This window comes from Toxorhynchites rutilus, chromosome 2 (assembly GCF_029784135.1).
Source record: "Toxorhynchites rutilus septentrionalis strain SRP chromosome 2, ASM2978413v1, whole genome shotgun sequence".
NCBI classification, from domain to species: domain Eukaryota; kingdom Metazoa; phylum Arthropoda; class Insecta; order Diptera; family Culicidae; genus Toxorhynchites; species Toxorhynchites rutilus.
The window spans coordinates 53,492,755-53,519,170 of NC_073745.1; the positions used below are offsets into that span (position 1 = coordinate 53,492,755).

A 26,416-nucleotide genomic window follows, 5' to 3' on the forward strand; every position below is an offset into this window, starting at 1 on the left:
ACTCACCTAGCTCTCTGTCTATTATTAACCGTAACGTCTACGGTCGTAACGGCTGGAAAAGTAATGTCAGCCCTACCGATTGTTTTGATGAGTTTCTGTTTTGATTCCCTCGTTTAGTAGTGTTCGCTGAACTCCAGCTGGAGTAAAAAGTATGTTATGTGTTGAATGTGGACGGTGATAGTAGTATAGTGCTGGTTGTGATTGGTGAGGAAACGCATCATACCGTTACATGTTATTTACGGATTTACGGTTATTTATATTCTCAAAAAAAACACCTACTGCACGAAAGATTACACGGTCTCGCAAATTGATTCAACTTCTCATTTCCAGTGCATTGCATTTGTTGTTCCAGTACATTATTGGCTTTCTAGTAACGGAAGCACAACAAGATAATCCGTGATTAGTAGACCATATGAGTTGTGGATATCGATCAAACACGATGTAAGATAGGAAAGCCCTGCAGTGATTCCACCACAATATTGTAAGTGAATTATTAATTTTTACTGCAGTTGGATTTTTGTTTTTCTCTGCTGTCGCTATCAGCAATCGTGTAGTAAAACTACTTCATCACAGTTTCCAAGGACAAAACATGAAATATCATCTTCAATGATGGGTTTTTATCGATTTTTACACCCTCAGGAGGAGGTATCTCGTTTGTGTTTGAAGTGGCATTGCATCGATTCACTCACATCAATTCTTGTAACGTAATCCATTGTTTTTTTTTCGATTACAGATTTTTCTTTAACCAGCTGTTAACAAGGACACACTTCCAGATTTGTAAAAAATCATCAATCTGGTTTAAATCTCAGTCTTCTGTGATAACCTAATTGTTAACAGATATCAGTTACATATTGGATGAGTTCACCGTTTGTAAAATTATCCATTCCCACTTCCGAAGACGAATACCCTGACAGAAGAACAGATTCAAAGTTTGATTTCACGCGAATTGTCGCCACGTTACACCCACGATGGAGGTTTCCCGCGAGGACTGGATCGATCGGGCCCTGGAGAATATGAAAAAGTTCCTGAACAGAGGCGGCTGCTGCCGTGGTGATGAACCCCAAGTGCTGGAGGGCGTTAGTCTCCAAAACACGCTTGGATACGCGCTCAGTTTAACGGTGAAAGACCCGAACAAGTGGACCGACGAGGAACTGCAGCTGGAATATATGGAACAGCTGTGCTTCTACGACGAGGAATCACGCAAAACAATCGACCGGATCGTGCAGCAAATGTACACCGGCGTCCATCCGAGTGTGGCCTGCCGGCTAACTATACTTCCGATCGAGCTGTACAGCGAGGGAAAACTGTACGAGGTGCCCCTGTTTCGGTACTACTTCCAGCAGTCCACCGAAACGGAACCAAAGTTTATCGATTCCATTGGGCGGGTTTATCAGGACTTCCAAGATTTTCTGAAGAACAACAAGTATCCTTCGGCGGAGATGATGTTTCCCAAGGAGGGAAAACTGGTGCCGACCAACTTGAAGAACGTTGAATATGATATCGGGAAGACGCCGGCCTGGAAAAATTACTACTTCAAGGCGCTGGATATTGCGACGGGCATTATCGGTGAGGATTTTTCAGATTTAGATTCAATACGATCGGGATTAGATTATCATTTTTATTATATCTGTGTGTTTTTTTAGCAGGATAATTTAAGAGAATTCAACAAAGACAGATTCTAGAAAGATATGGCAACTTGAAGGATTATGATGATGATTTCAGTGAATCTTTTGTGAGACCCACGCACTGATACTAGGGCTGTGATGGCTAGGCCAGGCTTATGAACTTTATAGTTTACCTTCGTACCGGCTAAGCTGTAAAAATGATAGCGTTCTAGGTAATTTGATTGAGTTACGTTCGTTATCGGAATTAATCGGACAAGACAATCCACGAACTAAGAATGGCCATGCACCACTACCCTTAATTTCGAGAAAGAGCTACTTATATGTCTTACCTCAATAAGTTCGCACTTGGTACATTTTCCTGTGTTGAATCAAAATAAGCCACAGGCTGCGCAACTGGTTGTGCCCTTCCGTCAGTTCCTTCAAGTGTCGACTTTGCAACTATACTTTCCTCGGAACTTGAGGTTTCCCAAAGCCACTGAGAGCACCATAAATATGATATATTACCATCATTGCACAATGGTCCAGGAAGTGCATTTGAGTGGAAATTAACATACAGAGCTCGACAGTTATTCTCTAGACAAAAACTGTCTTCGGCAAAGTTGTTACATATCATAGAGCGCTCATTTTCATGTTGTCAAAAATAGGGTGACCAAAATTTTCATTGAAATAAAAAATCTAACTTTCTTATATTTATAGATAAAGGTAAATACAGTTCTACAATATAGTAGCTCCAGTTATTTTAAACCTTTAACGGGTACTGGCAACTATATTGCCACCAACGATTTTATTTATTTCCATTCTTCAACAATAAATTATCAATTTCAACCTTATGTAGTAACTTGTTCTGATGTCTAGCAACATGCCTGATTTTATTGAGAGCGAAAAAATCGAAAACTATTCATTTTGGAACCATTTTCGTGTTAACAACTCCCAACTTAGAGCAGTAAGAGCAAATTTCTCGTAGTCATTGAAAAATAGTAATTTTGTTGAAGTTTATCATATATACATATGAACTGTCTAGGACCTGCTTAATCTGATCATGAGTTTTAATAGTTATTTTTGTTGAAACTAACACCAAAAATTCAAATACAAAAACATCATTCTTACCACCAAGTTTTTTTCTGCTAGCCGCCTAGACGGGCTAGAGGGGCAGGTTTTTTCAATGTTTTTAATTGTTTTGCGTATTGAAAAAAAAAATATTTTGTGTATTTTAGCATGTAAACATGTCGTTGTATTGGAGTTCGCGTTGATTACATACCTAGTTCTCGGGGCCCGTTGAAGGGTTAAGCAACTTTTACAAAGTGTTTTTCTATCTTTTCAAATAACCGATATAGCGAAAAAAACGGTTTTTTGCTCTAACTTTTATACAGTGACGTCTCGGTTATATCACGCTTAAAAAAATTTCGCGTTATGAAATGGAAATATATATATATATATATATATATATATATATATATATATATATATATATATATATATATTCGAAACAGATATTTTCATTGAACGAATTTTTTTTCTCTCCAATATGTATGATTTAAACATTATCCTCCATGCATGTAAAAGTTGCCCAATACGCAAACTCGGTTGAGCGAAGGAATCAACCTTTCTGAGTCTGGATTGGCAATTTACAAAGTTGAAGTAGAAGAAAAGCGTCACGAGAAATAACCTATTCCTGGAATAAACTGAATTGTCTGCCTTCGCACTAATTCCCTACGGAACGAGCCACGAACGGAAGCTAATCAGACTTATTCCTTTCAATAAATTGAACTGACTGCCTTCGCACTAATTCCGTACGGAACGAGCAACGAACGGGAGCTGATCAAAATATCGAACATCAACTAAGCGGGAGGATCAACGAGTACAAGATCTTCACGAACTCCGAGCGCAAATTATACAACTATTGCTGCGAACGTTGGAAGACTTGAATCTGAAGAACTCTCGTCAGTCAATTCAATGGAGGTGGTTTCGGACTACTTAATCGTAAGACACGATTCCAAAGACTACTTGCTTTATTCAGAGAACCTTGGGTTTTTATACAATTTTAGTTTATCCTAAATCTACCCTAAATTTAAGTCTAACGTGCGAAAGAAAGAGAAGACTATAAACGTCCTTGCTTCTTTTCATACAAGTCCTTTACCTATCGCTATCTGTATTTCAAAACATACGATATCCATAACTGCATTCTAAGAGCAACGGAGCCTAACGCGATAAGAAATGTGTGCGATTGTTTTCGGTTCCTTTCCTTTCTACTAGGTTTTATTGCACCAGGTTTTATTGCACCCGCTCCCGATAGGATTGTTATTTTAGGATCTTACACACGGTTCGCTCTTATCGTATAGTGTTTTTTCTTCTGTCCTTCTTTCGATCGTTTACGATATTGAAATTAAATTGCTAAATTCTTTCGATTTCTTACATTTCCCCTTCCGTAAATCTACCTGCTCGAATTTACACTTCAAAGAATTAGCAATTGTATAAGTATTCAGTTGTTTTTTTTTTTTATAAATTTTTGTTAGCTATTATCTAATTCACTTTTAATTATTTTAATTCACTAATTCACATTATTTATACTCTTGGTAAAATTCGTCCACAAATGGGTTGTGTTGTCGTATCTTCCATAGGTATTGCCGTCTCCCTAGTCGTAGCAATATTGATGTCATCAGATGGTTCAGTCTTCCTTGAATTGATTGATGTTTCACGTAAATGTCGTACTGCATTCCGGTGAGAAAGAAACGTTGTGAGTGAATCCCAGCAAGATGCCATCAATTGCCAGCCGAATCCATATATGTCGTATAGAATTCTGCCGTGCATGATTGTATCGACGATAAACTTTATCATCCTGCCCATCATATATAGACCAATCGCCGTTGATGTGATGTTTCCGAGCCATGTAGACCAAGACATAAGCCGCATCCAATACCTTGTTATTGCATCGTCGATTACATCTCCAGATACTAAGGCTCCGAAGTTGAATCCTTGATCATTGGGTCGTTGTCCAATCAGCACCTTGTGTATTACATTCGTTGCCACTCTACGATCTCCTTGTTCATAAATCATATCCCTCATCTTTTTAAGATTGTCTGCATCATAGACACCACTTTGCATTAGATTTGGAAGAGGTGTGTAGGACCATGTTGTAACTATGTCCGACACTAATTTCTCTGGTGGAGTTGTTTCACGTAATCGTCCATCAGTTGTATACCATTTTCCTCCGAACATGAATTTTGCTGGTATTAAAGGTGTGCAATCTATTTCAATCCCGCGGTTCTGGAGTATTCTTGTCACAGGTGCCAAAAACATCGACCTGTTGTTAAATTCAACTGGAATTTCTTGGAAGCATCGCGCTTCGGATCTTGGCGTAACAAATACTGGTTTGCATTCAATAACATGAAGCACTTCCCCAGCAACAACTGCTGTATATCCTGACCTCTTCATTATGCTCGATACAAACTCCGTTGGATTGATTCTTGCTAATGTCAATTTAGTTTCCAGTAGAGCCTTATCTAGTTTGCACATCTCTGTCATAACCGAATTGTATACGTCGTCTAATTTCTGACCAATGTAGTTTTCGACGAATGTTATTTTCGAATTGAAGTAAGTAAATAGATCATTATTTGAACCTGACGTAGGTTTTCTAACAAATGGCGATCTCATGTTGGATAACTCCAAAACTAATATTCTGGGATGGTCTGTTTTACACCCAACGTGTCCACATATATATGTCCTTGCTGTAGTTTTTATCGAAAATAAATGTCGTTCCGATATTGTGCTGTACACTACAACCTCTCCAATGGTTTTCATTTGGTTATTCGTTGTTTTGTTGACAACTCCTTCAAAAATAACTTCAAACTCGCTTTCTTCACATCTACGGTTCATGTCGATGTCCCAAGTTAGATAGCCTTCTTCAGCGTCCAAACAACGTCCATGTGTGTATGTACACGTTAAACCTCCTTTCAACATTATCTGGCTACTTTCAATGTCTACAGAGGCGACATAATCTTGAAGTGTAATCGTATATTCATAATATACTAAGGCGTTTGTCCACGTGTATAACGGCGTTTTGTACACTCCTCCACTGCAGGAACTGCCAGTTATTGATCCTACCACCAATACTTGTCCTCTATTTGTGCTGTTGAGATTCAATTCCTGAATAACAGTGTTATCGGCTAGTGTAACTGCTCCACTATAGTGAGCTTTTCGACATTCCTCGGATGAAAACTCCTTCACGATGTAGGCAAAGCCGTGTTGATAATCAGAAGTGTGGGAGTGCATACCACAGTGTCGAATCGACCTCTTGATGATGACTTTACATTGAAATACCTTTGTTTGAATTTTCGAATTTCTTTGTAACATTTGTATCCGAAGTTCCGTTGTTGTCAGGTTAGTTGTTGGCGGTAAGCAAGATGCCACATCCAACAAAGAATATGAAGTCATATTTACATCTGCATTGGCACAGTCGTATGCGATCAATCCATGAGATGTTGAGCCTAGTACACTGCATCCCACGAATAACATTGCAGCAATCAACAGTTGCATGAGCGTTAACCGGTTAACTGTATCTGATTTCCATCTTATTTTCCTTCTAGATTCGCCTTTTTGAGAGTAATCCGATTGTACCAAAACTTTTGAAGTTTCCGCTGTTAATACAGTTGTAGTACAAGGATTGATTCGTCGTTTCTTTTTCTTCGGCTCAAATTTCTCACAATTCACACTGCTGTTTCTTTCAATAACTTGATGGAGTGCGGTAAATGAGGTGTTCATTTTGTTTACTTCTTTAGACGTTATGTCTTTCAGAGCGGCATCCTTGCGTATATTCAATACTGCTAGCTTATGTGCTGCTCGTTTAAAGGTCCCTTTGGGTGTTTTAACGAACGCTGTACGTACTTGGCCGTCTTTTCCTTTTATAACTCCAGTTACTCGTCCTCTCAACCATAGGCCCCAACGTATAGTACTGTCTGTTATCAATACTATGTCGTCTATTTCAATGGGCTGAACTTTATGCGTCCATTTTGTCGCGATATTAATGTTGGTATATATTGTTTCTTGAATCGATCCCAAAACTGTTGACTGTAGTGGTTCACTAGTTCCCATTGAACTCGAGTGAGGTTGTTGCTGTCCAAATTTTGAGGTGGAACGTATTCACCTGCCCGTCCAATTAGGAAATGGAACGGTGTTAGAGCCTCTTCCACATCATTATTGCACGGTATGTGTGTTAGTGGGCGACAGTTTAAGATAAACTCTACTTGTATTAGAGCTGCTCGTAACGTTTCAGGATAAGGTGTCCGACTACAACCTATCATATAATATAAATTGTCTTTAATAGTTCTGATGAGTCGCTCCCAAACTCCTCCAAAGTGCGGTGATGCTGGTGGGTTAAAGGTCCATTCTATCTTCAGTTTTACAGCTTCAGATTTCGACATCCTTTCGTCGATTTCGTGGATTAGTTTGTTTAGTTGTTTTTCAGCTCCAACAAAATTTGTGCCATTATCGCTGTATACATGTTTGATCTTTCCACGGCGGTTTTGAAAGTTTTTAAAACACATTAGGAAGTGATCTGTATCTAACTTCTCAGCCATTTCAATATGCACGGCTCTCGTAGTCATGCATGTAAAGAGCACGCCCCATCTTTTCTCTATTGATCGTCTTACCAATACTTCAAAAGGACCGAAGTAGTCCACTCCAGTATTCGTGAATGGATGAGCATACAAATCTACTCTAGCTGCCGGTAATGGTGCCATTTGAGGTGGCAAAGGTTTAGCTTTCATTATAATGCATTTAGAGCAGTCCGTTTTTATTTTGTTGAGAACTGTACGCATGTGTGGTATATAATACCGTAATTGTAATGCTCCAAGTACTACGTTATCCGAACGATGAAAGTATTTTTGATGATATTCAGCAACGATCAAACGTGTTCCATGGTCTTCAGCAGGTAAAATCACAGGATGTATTGTATTCATTTGCAATTTAGTTGCATTTTCGAGACGACCTCCAACTCTCATTACGTTATATTCATCTAGTATTGGAGTAACCGCTGATAACTGTTTATTTCTAATATCAACATAACCGTTTAATTCAATGTCATGAATTTCCTTAGCGAAATGTGTCATTTGTATTTTACGAAACACAACTCTTTCTGCAATTTTTCGATCCTCATATGTTATATTGCGATTAAAATTAGATTGTATATTCAATCGTTGGTTTTTCTTGTATTGCAGCCAATCAACATATTTTTTCACAACACATACATGGTGTATCAACACATTCCAACTGGAGTATCGTTTGATTCCGATGAATATAGAACTTGTTTGGTGCAATCCCACTACTTGTCTCAACTCTTCCGTTGACTCCTTAATCTTCCTGTTAGGATATTCGATCACTGGCTTCTTAAGGAATTGAGGTCCTTTTGTCCATATAGATTGCCCTTTGAAATCTTTTGTAGCTTCGTCGGCGGGATTTAATTCAGACGGTATATAACGCCATTGCTGTATATTGGTTGTATCTAAAACCTCAGCAACTCGATGAGTGACGAATATTTTATATCTTCTATTCTTCGGTTGTAACCATGACAAAACATTTTCCGAGTCTGTCCAGTAGGTAATACTATCTATTTTAATTCGTTGCTCGTTCTGAATGGTATTTGTCAATCTGGTTCCTAGTAAGGCTGCTTGTAGTTCCATTTTTGGAATAGACAACTGATGAATAGGTCCGACTTTTGCCTTTGCTGCCAATAATCGTATATAAACCGAGCCGTTTGCAATACAACGTAAGTATATAACTGCAGCGTATGCTCGTTCAGATGCATCTACGAATGTATGTAGCTCCAATTTTCCTGCTCCATCCGGTATTATACACCTGGGTATTTTTACGTTAGAGGCTTGTTGAATTTTCGCAAGCCAATTTTGCCACTGTTTGCTCAAATGTTTGGGTACTTCATCATCCCAGTCTAACTCGTCTTTGTGCAGCTCTTGAAGCAAAATCTTTCCCATTATCGTATAATTTGATATCAATCCTAATGGATCATACAAACTCATAACAAATGCTAACACCTCTCTTTTCGTGGGTAATCGTAGCGTTTGTCTTACTTCATTGCTCAGCTTCTTCAACGATAATCGATACCCGATCAAATCCAGTTTCGTGTTCCAATAGACACCAAGAACTTTTTCAGCACATGAATCCTTATCCTCTATTACCTTAATGTCGGTAGATTGGATCCGATCGCTGGATAAATTGCTCAGTAATTCCTTACTGTTCGATATAAAGTTTCGAATGAAGAATCCGCCATGTTGGTGTATATCGATGACGTCTTTGGTAATAGCGGTTGCCTCTCGAATGTTTGTAAAACTATCCAGATAGTCATCCACATAGTGTTGTTTTTCAATTGCCAGGGCTGCTTTCGGTTTCGATTCCATAAATGCTGCAGCGTTTTTATTTTTCACTGCTTGCGCGCATGATGGTGAACATGTCGATCCAAAAATCATTACCTCCATAATGTATACATCAGGTTCTCGATTGTTTTCACAATCTCGCCATAAAAATCGTTGAGCATGCTGATCCTCCGGTTTTATTTTGACTTGGTGGAACATCTCTTGAATATCTCCACAAACTGCAATACGTCCCTCTCTGAATCGCAGCAATACTCCAACGAGTGATGTAGTAGCATCAGGTCCAGACAAAAGATTAGAGTTAAACGATACGCCATTTATTTTTGAAGCTGCATCAAATACCAATCTTGGTTTTGGAGGTATTTTATTCTGGTTGTGAACTATAAAATGCGGGAGATAGTATGTTCTCGGAACCGCGTTAATTAGCTCTGAATGTGCTAGTTTTCTAGCATATCCCTTTTTCACATAATCAGCGAAGGTATTGATAGCCCAATCCTTCAATTTTTCATCTTGTTTCAATTTATTCTCCATAATCACCAATCTCCGTAAGGCTGTATGATAGCTGTCCGGAAATTGTACATCTTTGGTTTTCCATAGCAGACCGACCTCGTAACGGTTGTCTTTTAGCTTGATGGTGTTGTCGAGAATCTGTTGTGCTCTTTCTTCCTCTGGTGATCTTGGCAGTTTTTCCACTAATTTCACTCCAAAATCGTCGATTGAGAAGTATCGCTGCATCATTTTGCTCATCTCCTGTTCTTCCTGGATGACCATTGTATAATCTTGACGGTTTATGTTATACTCCTTTCCGTATATCACCCATCCGAGTCGCGTTTTTACTGCCGTAGGACCATTTCCTTTTACCGTTTTGATGGCACTCAGTAATTCGCTGTTGTCCAATCCAATTAACAATGTAGGCTGAGCTTCCTTATAATCTTGAAGCGGAATGTCCTTCAAGTAGGGATAATTCTTGGCAATTTGTTCCATGTCAACTGTTTGGATAGGAAGATTTAGATCATGCATAGTCCGGGCCATCACTGGTTTTCCTATGCCCTTTATCCAGAATTTTACCCTCTTGCTTGAGCAGGATTTTAAACAATCCTGTGTCCATTTTAATGTAAGCGGGTCAACTTTTCCTTCCAACTCTAACATGTTAGCCATTCTCTCGTCCAATAGTGTTACTGATGATCCTGTGTCCAGGAAGGCGTAGGTGTCTATCATTCTTTCGCCGTTTTGGACTGTTATAGGAACTATTTGATAGTAAAGGTGTTCCTTGCGTTGTCGATGAATATTCGTGGTTTCTTCGGGACCTCGTCGTACGTCAGCAGCCGTATCCTGATTTCTTTTATACTCCGATCTTTGATGAAGTAAGCGATTGTGCTCCTTGTTGCACCCATCGATTCCACATATTCCTTTCATGCTACAATTTCTCATAATGTGGTCATTGGAGTTTAGGCACTTGAAACAAATTCCTTTTTTAGCCAAAAACTCTCTACGTTCCAATGTTTTCATTTGTTTGAAATTCTTACATTGGAATAGCCTATGACTGGCTGAACAAAGTGCACATTTCATAGTTTGATGAACATTAACTCGAGGTTTCCTTTCCGTAGTCGACACACTGTTATTAGACTTTTGCATCATACGGGCTATTCTTGAATGTGGCAATAACCACTTATTCAAATCGTTGAGTGTTGGGATCGAAGTGTTGCTTTGGATCACTTCAACCCATTTCACTTGTATCGTGTATGGCAGCTTCTCTATGATTTCCTCTATTAAACGATGATCACGTAGATATTCCTTTTGGCCCAGCGCCTCCATATTCACCACCATGTTATCTAGTGCGTCTGATATATCCGGAACTACGGTTCGGCTGTCCTTTTTGATACGTCTCAGGTCGTTCAGAAGTTCTTTATATACAAGATCCTTCCTTCCAAAGCATTCTTCCAGCTTTTCGATTATTTTCGGAACATTCTCTGAGTTAATCATCAATTGTTGGACGGTTTTATACGCGTCCCCTTTCAGAACTTGTTCCAGGCGGTTGAGGTTCTCTAAATTTGAGAAACCTCCCTCTGCCGTTGTATCATGGAATGTTTTCTTAAATTTTGGCCAATCCTTTGATGCGCCAGAAAATCTGGGTAGGGTCGTCAATGATTGCCTCTTTAAATATATAGTCCAGTCACTAGACATACTCACTGTTTGGGTAAATGATCGATCCGTGGGCTGATTTGTTACTTGGCCCGAGGATGACGTTGAGCATTGGCCTTTCATAGTCGCCATTAATTTGTCCATTGCATCCAGTTGTTGTTTTATCTGCTCATCTTTCTTCCGAGCAGATATTTCCAATGATGCTAATCTTTGTTGGATCTGCACGCATTTCGGGCAGATCCATTTTTCTTCCGCTGTCGGCGCGACCGTTAAGTTAACACAACCGATGTGGAACCATCGGTCACAATCGTCGCATTCAACCATATCCTGTTTATGGTCTGGTTCCGAGCACAAACGGCAATTTCCGTTTTGATTTTCCACGAAACGTATCATGGTGTTGCTTTCAAGATACTCAGCCGTTGAAATAATGTATAATTCTCAGGATCCGTTTCCAGTTGTTTGTAATTACACTTTGCTCACTTTTCAAGGCGTTGAGCCTTTTTAAGCTTTCTTAAGCTTGAGAGATTTATTTTCTCGCTTTCAGGTTAGCACACTTTCAGAAAGCTTTTTAAACTTTTAGTCCTGTTGGAATTCTTTATCCAACTTATTCACTTCAAGGTGATTTGCACTTTCACAAGGCCTTTTAAACTTTTAGTCCTGTTGGATTTGTTTATCCAACTTGCTCACTCTTATGGCGTTGAGCACGCGCATAAGCTTCTATTAAGCTTTTAATCCTGTTGGGTTCTCTATCCAACTGGCCCTTTGCTCATTCTTATGGCGATGAGCACGCACTTATGAGTTCGTTGGTAATGAAAGGCTCCTCCTCTCTGGAGCCACCAAATGTAAAAGTTGCCCAATACGCAAACTCGGTTGAGCGAAGGAATCAACCTTTCTGAGTCTGGATTGGCAATTTACAAAGTTGAAGTAGAAGAAAAGCGTCACGAGAAATAACCTATTCCTGGAATAAACTGAATTGTCTGCCTTCGCACTAATTCCCTACGGAACGAGCCACGAACGGAAGCTAATCAGACTTATTCCTTTCAATAAATTGAACTGACTGCCTTCGCACTAATTCCGTACGGAACGAGCAACGAACGGGAGCTGATCAAAATATCGAACATCAACTAAGCGGGAGGATCAACGAGTACAAGATCTTCACGAACTCCGAGCGCAAATTATACAACTATTGCTGCGAACGTTGGAAGACTTGAATCTGAAGAACTCTCGTCAGTCGATTCAATGGAGGTGGTTTCGGACTACTTAATCGTAAGACACGATTCCAAAGACTACTTGCTTTATTCAGAGAACCTTGGGTTTTTATACAATTTTAGTTTATCCTAAATCTACCCTAAATTTAAGTCTAACGTGCGAAAGAAAGAGAAGACTATAAACGTCCTTGCTTCTTTTCATACAAGTCCTTTACCTATCGCTATCTGTATTTCAAAACATACGATATCCATAACTGCATTCTAAGAGCAACGGAGCCTAACGCGATAAGAAATGTGTGCGATTGTTTTCGGTTCCTTTCCTTTCTACTAGGTTTTATTGCACCAGGTTTTATTGCACCCGCTCCCGATAGGATTGTTATTTTAGGATCTTACACACGGTTCGCTCTTATCGTATAGTGTTTTTTCTTCTGTCCTTCTTTCGATCGTTTACGATATTGAAATTAAATTGCTAAATTCTTTCGATTTCTTACAATGCAACATGCCAAATTTATAGTAAAACATTCATTACAATACAGGTCGGACTCGATTATATACAGACTCGATTATATGTGATTCGATTATATACAATTTTGGACTCGATTATATACAGTTAGGAAAAAATATTTTTTGACGTAGAACTACGTCTGTCATGCCAAATCAGAAAACAGGTCACGTTTTTATGAAATAAAGTTAACGTCAATAACTATTTCTGCCGCGAACGGATTTTGGCGTTTTACATACTAAACGAATCGTAAATTCCGTAAGATTTGTTTCATATGCTATACATTAGAATCTCCTGGTTTGTAAATGGTTAAAATTCATGAAAACTTTAAGCGTTTCCATTTTCCCATACATTTGTTCTGTCCATTTGTGTGCTTTCCCGAACAGAGCTGTCAATAACGAGCAACTTATCGACGACCAACGGAGTGGAAATCGTAGGATTTAAACTCTCCGTGAACGAAGGAAAAGTAGAAGAATGAAGGGGAATACGTGAATAAAAAAGTATAAACAGTGGATCTCGCTGAGGCAAACTTTCATTCGGCATCGGACTGTTGAGCAATTCAGTTCACTTTGCTTTCGCTGCGCTTCGATCTAAGATTAGACCCCACCAGTGGTAATCCAACTTGGATATCGTCGTTTGGTTTTTCTGTTCGTTTTTTTCGTCATTCGTATCGTGTGTTTTTCTTTCCGCGTCATAAATTGGACGCTTCGCGTAGTGCGTGATGAGCAAGAAGAAGAGGAAGGCAGGTTCGAGCCCTGCAAAAAACGAACGCATTACCAGGGCAATAAAACTTCGAGGCAAGCGTCATCTAATGATGCACGCGATGTTGGTGAAGTGAAAAGCGCTTGCACTGAACCGAGCCTTCGCGAATGTGACACCGCATCGAACAACGGCAAAGTAGGCGATTTCGGCATGTCGGTCGAAAATGTAAACGCCGTTACCCAGGCAGCAACCAAAATCAAGCTCCCCCCGCTGGTGGTGAAGGCGGTCACTCTTGACAAACTCATCAGCGAATTCGCATCGATGGGTGTTACAGCAGAGTACAAGCTGTGTGGCATAACTCAGTCTTTTTCCAAGCAGTTAACATTGTTTGTTTTCCGTCATCATGAGGGCTTCGTTGGTGCCTTTGAGAATGCATCAATGCATTAAAATGACGTTATGGCGAAGCAGACGTTAAGGTTGTGCACCAAAAAATTATTTGGGAATACCAAGCATCTTGAATGTCTTACTGGAATGTTATAAGTTATTTGGGTTCGCGTGCCAATCGCAAAACTGCCTTCAACTAGGATTGCATTTGCGCTAATACTGATCATAATGAAGCATTGCTACTGTTTTCGAGATTATTATTAACAAAAAAGAGTGTATTTCGCTTGGTTAGTCACCAAGAAAGTAAATGTCGTTCTGGAATTTTGTATGTGATTAGGTTTCGCTTGCCAGTAGCAAAACCTCCTCCACTAAGGGTGACAGCTGCGCTTCCCTCGAGCATGTGAAAGTAATGCAGCTTTTTCCGAGGCCAGTAGTATTAACATAAGCGTTTCTTTTGAGAATAGCGCAAAACGATGAGAAGTGTTTATATTCCTAGTAGTTTCAAGCCTCCAATGTATGGCGACTTATATAAATGGCCTGATTCTCGAATACACTACGAATACACTTCACGGTGGAAACGGTATGAAACGCATTCGCGATGACAACGGTACGGTGTCGACATCTGGATGCGAGATTAGTTTCCCACTAAATTTATCATTATAATATCAAATTATCTTCAGATTAAATTTTTGTATGAGATTATTGAATCACATTGAATACCAGTTTGATACGAAGAAGTAAATTTTCATTAATGATTTTTTATTTGAAAAGTGCTCATTCTGCCTGAAAACTCATCATTATCTTCGACACTTCACTAACCCGTAAAACGTAGTTCAATGACGTGCCGTTTATTTCGTTTCCACCGTGAAGTGTATTCGAGAATCAGGCCCAAAATAACAGTGTAGTTCTACGTCAACAATGCGGTCGTATCTTGGACACAACCTCCTATAATTTTTTTTTATATTTCAAATATGACTTATTTCAAGAAGAAATGTAACCTTTCAACGTTAAGGTGTAATTTAACTGGCTATTACATGTACAGTGGGGTAAAAGTCGTGATTTTTGAAGATTTTGCTTGAACTTCATCAGGAATTGTTCATATCGATATTGTAGCCAAATTAAGAAAGATAGAATTAGGGTGTCAAAGAACAAATTGAGCGGTTAGAGAGCTTCAATTTAATTGATAGGAACAATCTGGTTCAATATGAATTTTTAGGATGAAGTCAATAATAGCACATTAAAAAAAAGTCACAGGAGGGTTGTGTCCGAGACACGACCGCATAGTTGACGTAGGATTCCGTTAGGCTATCTGTTGATTTTGGATATGTTTGAAGAATTACATCGTTAAACTCTTTGATAATGATTTGGTGACCAAACGATCCGTTCTCGAGCGGGAACACACCTTGGTTTTTATTTATGAAAATTGAAATAAATCGTTTCATATATGAAGTAATTTTCAACACAACTGCTACCATATATTTTACACTTACACTTGTGATAAATTTTTCACAATACACGATCAGTCATTGATATGCAATTCCACGAAGCAACATTTCGGTGGGAGCAAAAGCTCCCCCTACTATCATATATTTGCAAAGCCGATTTCCCCCAGGCAGCCTGGTTTTGATGTCTCTGTTAGGGACCCGCCACACAAATCGATTGACGCAAAAATTTCATCAATCCATCATGAAAAGACTGAGCAATATGCGTTTGAAATTGGACAATTTTCACGATGTGCTCGATTTTCGATTTTCAATTTATACCCCAACATGTTTCCGAAAGACGTAATCCTACGTCAAAATTAACTTTTAAGTTTTTGATTTCCAAAATGTTATTAAAATCCACTAATTTAGATGTTCCACAACTATATACTGTACTAAATTTACTCATCTTTCAAATGAAAGCAACAGAATCGTCTTCCGTAGCGAACTTTGTAATGTAGAGCCAGTGTGAGGCAACAGAATCCGAAACAAAAAAAAGTTTTATAACTTTGTTATAGTTGAAATTCGAACATATGCGTAGAAGGATATCTTTCATCAAATATGATCGTCAGTCGCCTCCTAAGAGAGTTTGGATAAATTAATTTTTTTCATATGGGAAAGGTGTTTTCTAACCTTAAAGGGGATCAATCAAAAATAAAATTCTTCTTTTATATTTAAAAAAAAAACAAAAAAATATATGCAAAAATACGAATAAAAAATTTTTTTTTGACCCGATTATATACAGTGAAAAGAAATCAAAAAGTGTATATAATCGAGTCCGCGCTGTATTTATCACATGGACACATTAAACAGCACAGTCTAACATGATATAACGAAATTATAGTAGCAGTGCTTTTCTCATAGCAATTTCTCTTGTTTTCTTGTAGGCATTGTGTGAAAGACATTGTAGCTAAATCTAAGTTATTTCCTAGGTAGTGCGGACTGAATCAAAACGGCTGTCAAAAAAGATCCAATTGAAATGTCAAAATAGATCCAACGATCAGGAGTGTTATTTTTCTTATGATAATCAACACTATAAAAGAGGTGTTGTTATCAAGGGCAAAAATAATTAAAATTATAAAATGAACGAACTACATTTTTCCGTCAATTGTTCAATTAACCATTGCATCTCTGAAAGAGCATCTCAGCCTTTCACTGAGCAACGCATTTTTATTGTCCCCTCTCTTTGACATAACGTTTTTCCGAACGAAATAAAAACAAACGAAGTCAGAGTCACGTAAATGTTTACTCCTGCGATTTGAAAATATTCGATAAAAAGTGGAAGGAAGGGATGCCAGAGGATTTTTAAAAAAAGTCTGTGAAAACATGTGAATGTCTGTTAAAAACGTGGAAAAGTCTGTAAAAGTGTGCAGATCTATAGAAATGTCTTTTAACGTTAATTTTCACATATTCATTAATACTTTGTACATCGCGATACACGTAAGATTGTATTTTGTATATATATACAACCATTCCATGCCAAACCAATATAGTGATTCTCAGATCTTCGTCAAAAGTGGTAATTTTGTTCTTTATCGCAAAACATTAGACTCGTATTTTTTTTTTTCATTAGGATGCCCATTTCCATTTGAGGGTGATCCAAAAAATCATTTTTTCCACTTTTTCCCAAAATGACTTTTTTGAAAAATTTATAACTTTGCAGAGTTTATATCAGATAATATGTTTATATGCAGATAATATGGATCCTATTTTCGTAATTATTGATTGTAGTCGTTTTTTAATGTTTTCTTGGCTTTGGACTAGGGGGCACCATATTTTTTTATATTTTTTCTTGAAAGCTTAGAATTTTTTTCATAAAATATCTTGATATCAGATATGCAATTTTTTCGTTTTTGAAATATGATTTTTCAAGACTAATCGATGGTTCGAAAAACAACTTTCCCCATTTTTCCCACTACAAAAAGTCATAACTTTTGAACTATAGGACCGATTCATATAAAAAAATTGAATTTTCGCTATTGTAATTATTGATTGAGTTAGTTTTTCATAGTTTTCTCGGTTAAAGATAGGAGCGCTATATATTTTTATATTTTTTATGGAAAGCTGAGGATTATTTACCTAACATATCTCGATATCAAAGATGCTATAATTATCGTTTTTAAGTTCTAATTTTGTAAATTTAACATTTAACATATTCATATGTGACTAAACTAGACCTATGCTACTAGAATCCAATCTTCCCGCAAGTGTGATATTATTGGCTTGGTTTATTGGCTTATTGGCTTCAATTTAATATATCGATCATCTAAATCGGTGCAGTAGCTCAAATGTTATGATTTTTTGCAGAAAGTTATTTTTGGACAAAGGGGGAAAAATGATTTTTTGAACCACCGGTTAACTTTGAAAAATCATATCTAAGGGTGGGTTTAGACTAGGGATATATTCATGTGAAGAAATATGATGAGATTTATAGAAATCGCATCAACCGTTTACACTAGCGTGAACTTCTATAATGAATATATTCATATCTTCGGTGAATTTATTCACCTGAAGCAGAACTGCATCTAACTTTAGTGATTTCTCACCAGTGAGAAATTCACAAGCGTTTACATATGCTGAACTTATTCAAGTTATATATACCTCGAATAAGTGTATCATATTTATTCTCACCCGTTTACACCTATTTTCACGTGAATAAATCCATCTATAGCTATAGATCTGCCTAATGTAAACCCGCCATAAAAAACTAAAAAATAGCATCTCTGATTCCAGATATGTTATGTAAAAAATCCTCAGCTTTCAAGAAAAAATATAAAAAAATATAGCGCCGAAGTCATAAAAAATAAAAAACGACTAAAATCAATAAATACTAAAATATAATTATTCTTTTCGCAAGTTAAATATTTTTTAATAAAAGGCTAGGTCATTAGTTTAAATTTTATATGTCGATCATCTAAATCGGTTTAGTGATTCAAAAGTTATTATTTTCGTTTGTCATTTTTGGGAAAAAGTGGAAAAAATTGATTTTCGTTCAAGATTTTTCCTTACCTGCATAGAATGCAATTTTTCATTAATTGTGTATAAACGTATCCTCTCTTTCGTCTGTAATGATGTCAGGGCAAAAGTACTTATGTGTATGAGTACCAAACTTTATACACATCAGATGGGCCAACCAGAAAGACTGCCGGGCCGCAGGTTGAGTATCGCTGGTCTAACGTCATGTATATTGATATAAACTAAATATAATAACTTTTCTGTATTAAAACTGTGGAAAAATGTCATATGGTGAGTCAAATATCTTTGATGTGATGGATAGAGCCTCTTATTTTCCAAAAACCTGTGAAATATTGTTATATCCAAAAAGTCTACAACAAAAATAGAAAGTGTTTTACAGATATGTCTGTAAATTTACAAACATATTTGTAAATCTGACATCTCTGGTGGTCTGAGAATTTTTTGCAGGAAATCGCTTGAAAACATGCATGAATTTGCTTGAAAATGAAGTGGATTGAGTCCGCACCACTTAGGTTATTTCGTTTTTCCCATTCTATCATATAGGGTTGGGGAAAAAGAAATGTCGTATTTCTGATCGAATTTTGACGCTTTATTTAACATACTTAAAATTATCCAATTTAAGTCAAATATGCGCCGTTTTATTCAAATAAGACAAAAACGGTTTTGGATATCAATGAAATTTTTTATTCATGTGAAAGTACATTTGCTGCCATTATATATAGAACTCGATTTCTTCTGCCCGTGGTGGCCGCTTGCAGAAGTCCAGACGCTGAACCCAATTTTCGAAGGTTTTCAAGCATAATTCGGCCGATACTGCTGCAATTTCACTTTGATGTTTGTACGAAGTTCGTCAATCGTCGCTGACTTGTTGGCATAGACCATAGACTTGACGTAGCCCCACAGGAAATAGTCAAATCGTACGACCGAGGCGGCCAATTAACTGGGCCATTTCGTGAGAAAACAAGCTCACCAAACTTGGTTTTCAATATATCGATTGATAAATTCGCTGTGTGGCTTGTGGCGCCGTCCTGTTGAAACCACATATTGTCCAAGTCCATATAATCGAATTCGAGCCATAAATATTCGGTTATTATTGAGCGGTAGCGATTACCATTCACAGTAACGTGTCGGTCTTGATCATCACGGAAGAAGTGCGGCCTAATAACGCCGCCGGACCATAAACCGCACCAAACCGTAATTTTTTGGAATGCAATGGTGATTCATGGAGTACGTGTGGATTGCTGCCTGACCAATAACTCATATTTTGCTTATTGACGAAGCCATTCAGCCAGAAACGAGCCTCATCACTGGAGATGAATTTTCGATGAAAATCCGGATCATTTTCAAGTTGTTGCTCAGCCCAATCCACGAACATACGACGCTTCTGGTGGACAAGCGGCTTCAGTTCTTACGTCAATTTGATCTTGTGAGAATGTAGGCCAAGATCTTTTCGCAAAATTCGTCACAACTACGTCACAGAGATGCCCAACGCTTGAGAACGACGTATGAGAGACTGATTCGGGTCTTACTCAATTGATGCGCTGGCGGCAGCAATATTGTGGATTCAAGTTTTTTTTTATGACGACCATAAATTGGACGTAGCGCTCTTAAAGTTGAGGTCATTGATTCCGAATTTCGGTGGCAAATTTGAATAATCTCGAATCGTTGTAGGATCGTATATCTTTCCATTATGAAACGGCAAACCTTACTGGAGAGAAATGTCAAGAGAGCGGGAAAAAATATGGAAATACCCTTTATAAATGGTTGAACAAAAGCTTCAATTTGTTCTGAATATGCTTTTATACAACATGTAGTCCAGCATATCGTCTTATTAAGCGCTCAGTACTGTTTTTCGACCCACGATAATTACAATACGGTACCGCGACTTATGAGAAAGGCATTTCAGCCATCTTGACCATCAGCCGCAGTGTGTGAAAACCAGCCGGGTGCTATGATTGATGCTTGGATCGTTAGCAAAATCTCAAGCAGAACTGTCAGTGGGATACCCAATTCATATGAAAACAAAGGGAAAATGTCAGTGGGATACCCAATATGTTGGCTCCTGTCAGTTCAATGGGGGTTCTCTAAAGACGTCACCCGGCTGGTGAAAACAATCAGCAATATTTTGTTTTGCTTTCTGTGTGTGGAATTGTTTTGGTGGCATTGAAAAGTTGAAAGGTGAGTCTTTTACGGTTAAAGCTAGGTTTGTAATATACTCTATCTTATTTTATGTTTCGACTCAGGAGAACAAATCGAATGGTGATGGAAATATTTTTCCTGCGTTTTGCGGTCAAATCCCTTTCCACAGTACTCTGTATATTTATACCGTTTCCCCTCGCGCACCTATTGACGAAACGGTCACACCTTTAATATATATATACACACCTTGGTTCGACTATTATTCAACTGACTAGTTTAATAACAGCTAATGGTGCTCATACACTGTTTGACAGAAGCCAAATATTTGACTCTTTTAGACAGATAAAATTTGGTCGACGTGTACTGATCAAATATATGCTACACAAAACACAACAAGCAAATATTCAATTTTTGGATGCCTCGAATACTTTTTTAGTCTGTTCTTCGAACCTGTCGGTACATGGTTAGGTTACCTTGAATATTTCAGTCGATTTTATCCATGTTCGGTGTTTGACATTGTTTAACACTGTTGAATATTTAAGAGTGGCAAACAAAATAGTGTACAAATATCAAATCAAACTTCATCTGTCAAAATATATCAAATATTTGACCTCCGGGCAAACAGTGTACGGCCACCTTAATGATTGCTTGTTGGGCTGTACTCTGATGAATCCAATTTTGTCAGCAGCAACCTTATGTTGGCTTCATGAAAATTACATTGTTTTTGTAGATCATTGAGAAAATTCTGATGTTTTCGTTGCTGTTGCGGAAGATTGTGTTGACTGAATGACGTTATTTGCGGATGATTGGTCGTGGCTGTTGCTGATGGGTATTAACTACTGGTGGGAGATTTTGCGCTGTTGAATTCTGCTGCAGATCATGTCCCAGAAGGGGATTAAGGTGAAGGTGGAAGCTAGCCACATTGTAGTAGTATAGGCGCTTCACTGACACGAATCTTAGAATACATTTGAAAAAAATAACAATTCAATACTGATGTTAAATGTATAAACAATTGCAAATATGAATAAAAATAGAAGGTGTATTTGCATATGAAATAAAATTCTGATTATACGCTAGCGTAACATTAGCAAATTTATATCACATGCGAATTGGAGCTCTTTTGGTATTAACAAGTTCTTCCGCATAGTAGCTCGATGTTGATAATTCCTTAATATCTGCCTTCGTTTATCGTATTGTTTTCACATATTCACGTTGGAGAGTCTTAGCCCTTCTCTTCGTTGGCCGAGGCATTTTAATTGGATGTAATACTTTTCCGTTTACTGTTTTAGAAAGCATAGACAGCCCTGGCAGTGTTCTGAGCTCTGCAATACAATTTTCTTACCCAATATTAAAGTTGCTAAAATTACATTATAGACCCATTAAACGTAAAAATAATAACTGTATTGATATCAACACAATTTTATTCTATTGATTTTCATGACATGAAACGCTATGACTTAGGAATAACATTTTATTGAGTGGTTTTTATAGCTGTTTCGATGATGTTGTCTGGCATCAGTGTCGGGAGAATAACGATGATTTCACCAATACAAACTAAACCATTGCCGAAGATTGAAAAATAAAAATTTAACTTTCAGAGCACTTGCTCGAGTTTTCCGACGTTTTTCACTATACAGTGCGACAGCAGATGAAAATTTAATATCTTGTGAGTAATCGATTAGAGTTTGGTTGATATTACTCGATGGGAAGTGTGCGAAAACGATAATTTTCTTCAAACTGTTTCGCAAATTCAGAAAATAGTTCTGTTTGAAAAACATTGAAATACTACCGTCATAACAACAGTAGTTGCGTTTAGCTTCATATTGTTATGTCCCAAATTAACATTTGTTTGCGTCATCGTCTTCATAGAAAAAAAAAATCGATAATCGTCTTTCATTCTGTTTGATAACATCTTTTGTCTGTTAAAATGTTTCAAATCGAAGACCCAGGGGAATATACTACGTGGATTCGACGAACGTTACTTTGCTCGTAATATGCTCGTGTATCCCATATTTTCATGTTAAACTAGCTGACACGGTGAACTTAATCCCGTCCAAAATTGAGTTTTTGATAAAATACTTTCAAATCAATTAATTTACATACGAATTTACGCGGGTTACGTATATTCGATTCTAGATTTTTTGTTGCATTATGTTGGTACTCATGTCTTTCACTTACTGCTAGTACTGCTATTTTGAATATGAAATCGAATATAAGTAATCCGTGGGTATACAAAAATCGAGATACTTTTAGAACAGCTCTTGTAGATAGAGTGGTCCACTCGATCCCATTCCATTAAGTACTTTCGAGAAAAGATCAATTTCGTTGGCGCAAACATCGAATGGACTAACAACGCTTATTGAGATGTAAGATGTAGATCATGAGGGAATTCAATTTTCCGACCTTCCTTCAGAATTTTCAGATTTTTTATTCGTTTTTTCTCTCTGCTATATTGATCTACGGGAAGAGACGAATATAACAAAATAAAGAGGGCTCAAATAGGATCATTCCTTCCTCGAGTTTTGCGTTTACCGACACATTTGGCATTCAATTTTTATTTATATAAATTTATCTAATTCGGTTAGGTATCGCCGGAGCAACGGGGGCCATCTTCCTCTCGGGTGGAATCGCTACCCCTTTTATCGCGGCCAGCGTGGGGTCCGCCATCTACGCAACCGGACGGTCGATCGATGTGCTGCGGGATAAAAGTGCCCACCAGGAGTCGCTGAATCCATTCTGCGATCCGGAATCGCGAACGGCGTGGCTCAGTCTGACGGCACACGTGCTCACCTTCGGAACAATGCCGCACATTTCGGCCCTGTCGGGGGTAGCGTCCACCAGCCACAGTATCGCCACCGGGTTCAAGGTGTGCAATTTTATCAATGAAACAGGTTGGTCAAACTTCAATCTTAATCTCTCACTATGGTAAAAATAATCTTCCATTAAACGCAGGAAACATCATCAGCGATTTGGTGATCTGTGATACCCTGTCGGCGATGCATTCCAGTTACTACAATGCGAGTATCGAGACGCGCCTAGCGCATGCCGCCTCGATATGCTTCTGGACCAAGACGGTGATTAGCATCCGCCAGGCGGAGCTGATGATGAAGAACAACGCAATCGTCGCGTTGAAGTTGTTCGGATTTGAGGATCATTTCTGTGAGTACTTCAACAACGATTCGCGGGCGATCGACATCGGTCTGCGAATTGTGAAACATTCGCTGCAAAGTAATGTGATCATTGCCTCGGACAAGACCGATCAGAAAGCCATCACCATCGACGGGATGAAGTTCTGTATCGAAACATTACTGAAGCTGGAACCTGAAGAGGTGGAAAAGTTATTCGTCATTTTGCAAGCGGTTTCGAGCGATGAGGATCGCGAGCTGTTCAACGAGCTGAGGCTGATATGCGAGAGCGATGTGGAGTTGGTCCGGTTAATTTCAGCCGAATCTGAACACGAGAATCTTCCGGGGAACGAGCTGGCAGAGATGCTGCTAAAAGTTTACGCTTCGATGCGAAGCCAGAATCAGTTCAAAATGAGTCTCAACTCGACGGACGGTCTGTGTATCGGAAATGGAATTAAGCTGGGGATCAAGGCAGCATTCATCATATTCGCTTCCAAAGAGGAACACCAGGGCGTGAGTCCACTGATAGATGCCGTGCTAGAGCTTCCGCCAGATCAGTGCGAGGCACTAACCGAGATAATCAAAACAAAACCAGATTACATATCGATTTTTAAACTGAAATCTAGCGATGACAGTAGCAGTAGGGAGGACATAAGTAGTCGCATTATTAACGAAATTTCAAAGGCCTTAAATGAGAAAAACTAAGTTTTCGGAGCACGTAGATTGCGATAGCAGAAGGGGAAACGAGCCAAATTTTTAGGGACTAATCGTAGTACAACTACCTAGCAGAAGTAATCGTATTTTATAATGCACCGCGAAAATGTTTTGTAGACAGGGAGCAGCTCCCGCAAACGCACATACACACAATTAGAGAAACTTTATTCAGTGGAGTAGTGTAAGCCGAAGTGCAGTCGGTTTTTAACCAATGATGACGCTTTAACCTTTTAACCTAACAAATGAAGAGACTAAATTGCACCTATTGAGATAAACTTAGGTTTGAATCGGATCAAACACCAAATTCAAAGAATTATAGAATCGAAACTAGCTTACAATTTAGATCCTCAAAGGTAAAGATTAACCAAAGACGGCAATGGAATCAACAAAATTACATCACGGCGACCGGCGAACCGGCATAATTTATCACAAACCACACTGACAGGAAGTAAAACTTGCTACAAACTTATTTTACATATTTATACGTACAAGAAAAAGTCTATTAGGAATGATTTATTTTTGACAAATATATATATAACTAATCTATACTGTTGAATAGCACCAAGCTCTGGGGATGAAATGCGAGGAATATAGTTGTTGTTTAATTTTACATTGAAAGAAAATATATCATAATGAAATAATTGAGAAAGGGTTATGGAAAGTGTGTCGTTTTTAATTTTGAATTGCAAAAAGCGCGTGAGAAAATTTTCAATGTAGCTAGGCTAAGCTACCCCCTCTAGCTTAGCCTAGCTACATTGAAAATGAAAAGCGAAAAGAAATTTACATCACTTTTTCGAGTATTTCGCCTTGCATCTCACCAATGGGCAGTGTAATAAAGGGTGGAACGACCCAAAAGTTCTTAACTTCATCGTAGCATGTACCCTATAATCGATTATTTGAAAAAAATGGAAACCTTTTTTTTGTTGGCACAGGTGTGTAGAATGATGTGCTTACTTTGTTTTCGACGTACACTCTTCAGTTGTCAAAATGGCGTTTAAAAGTTCTGCACGCGCACCAAGAATTTCCACTTTTATAGCATAAACAGTAAACGAAAACGCACAATTTGCCTCAAACGACGGTGTCTAAAGTGATAAGAATGTTTGGGGAGGGGTTTACCACAGCTCGGAAGCCTGGAAGTGGAGGTCCCGACGGTCGAATATACAACCAAAGCGGTGAAGAGGACATACACGAGGAATCCAAACTTATCGATCCGGGATGTGGCAAATAAAGTCGGAGTGTCCCACACCACGGTGCAACGCGCCAAGAAAAAAGGTGGGCTGTCAACGTACCAAAAGGTAAAGATCCCAAACCGCGACGAAAAGCAAAACAAGTCGGCCAAAACGAGGACACGGAAGTTGTACACGACGATGTTGACCAAATTCGACTGTATCGTTATGGATGACGAGACATACGTCAAAACCGACTTTAACCAGATTTCGGGACAACGTCTAACTGGAAGATTGCTGTATTCGACTGACGTTTAAAACAGGCATTGGCCTTCATGACGCGCCATACTGAGTAACCCAGCAGATTAAGGGCGATTACACATTATCCGGTTTCTGCCGGACCGGTTTCAAAAAGCGCCGCTGGGTTTGGACGGAAAACCGGACAACAATGTGAAAGAGACCTCGCGCTACACAAAACCGTACATCTCTCACAAACACATATATGCATTTATTTATATGTGGATTTGACAGGTAAACATTGCTTCAAATATTCCGGTTACATGCAGCTGAGTGCAGACGGAAAACCTTAAACCCACAGCTGCTGCGGCAAAAACGAGCGTTCTCATATGTATGTTCCTTGGAAATCACATAAGGCCGAATGTTGGAGTGTAGCACACCATGAGCATGATCAAAGTGAGACCAGGCCTCACGGACATTACACACATCCTGCATCATAACGGCGTTCTTACCGTACCTATCGTGAATACTTCCGCCTCACTTCAGAATACGTTTAAAAAACTAACTTTAGTCCAGCTGCGGTTTATTCATTCATACGCATAATTATTTCGTTTCCAAGCATACACGAATAGTATG

General features: G+C 38.5%; 1 protein-coding gene across 1 annotated transcript; it reads left to right on the plus strand.

The window, feature by feature from the left end:
- Nucleotides 1-68: 68 nt before the first annotated feature.
- LOC129768085 (uncharacterized) lies at nt 69-24,968 on the plus strand. The gene is made up of 5 exons (XM_055769500.1): nt 69-204; nt 331-481; nt 734-1,566; nt 23,124-23,429; nt 23,491-24,968. The coding sequence occupies exons 3-5, from the start codon at nt 969-971 to the stop codon at nt 24,366-24,368; spliced, it is 1,782 nt and encodes a 593-aa protein (XP_055625475.1). The 5' UTR covers nt 69-204; nt 331-481; nt 734-968; the 3' UTR covers nt 24,369-24,968.
- The last annotated feature ends 1,448 nt before the right edge of the window (nt 24,969-26,416 follow it).

Coding starts and splice junctions, on each gene's coding strand:
- LOC129768085 (XM_055769500.1), top strand. CDS start 969: ATGGAGGTTTCCCGCGAGGACTGGATCGATCGGGCCCTGGAGAATATG. Junction 1,567..23,123: donor TATTGCGACGGGCATTATCG/GTGAGGATTTTT, acceptor TAATTCGGTTAG/GTATCGCCGGAGCAACGGGG. Junction 23,430..23,490: donor CAATTTTATCAATGAAACAG/GTTGGTCAAACT, acceptor CATTAAACGCAG/GAAACATCATCAGCGATTTG.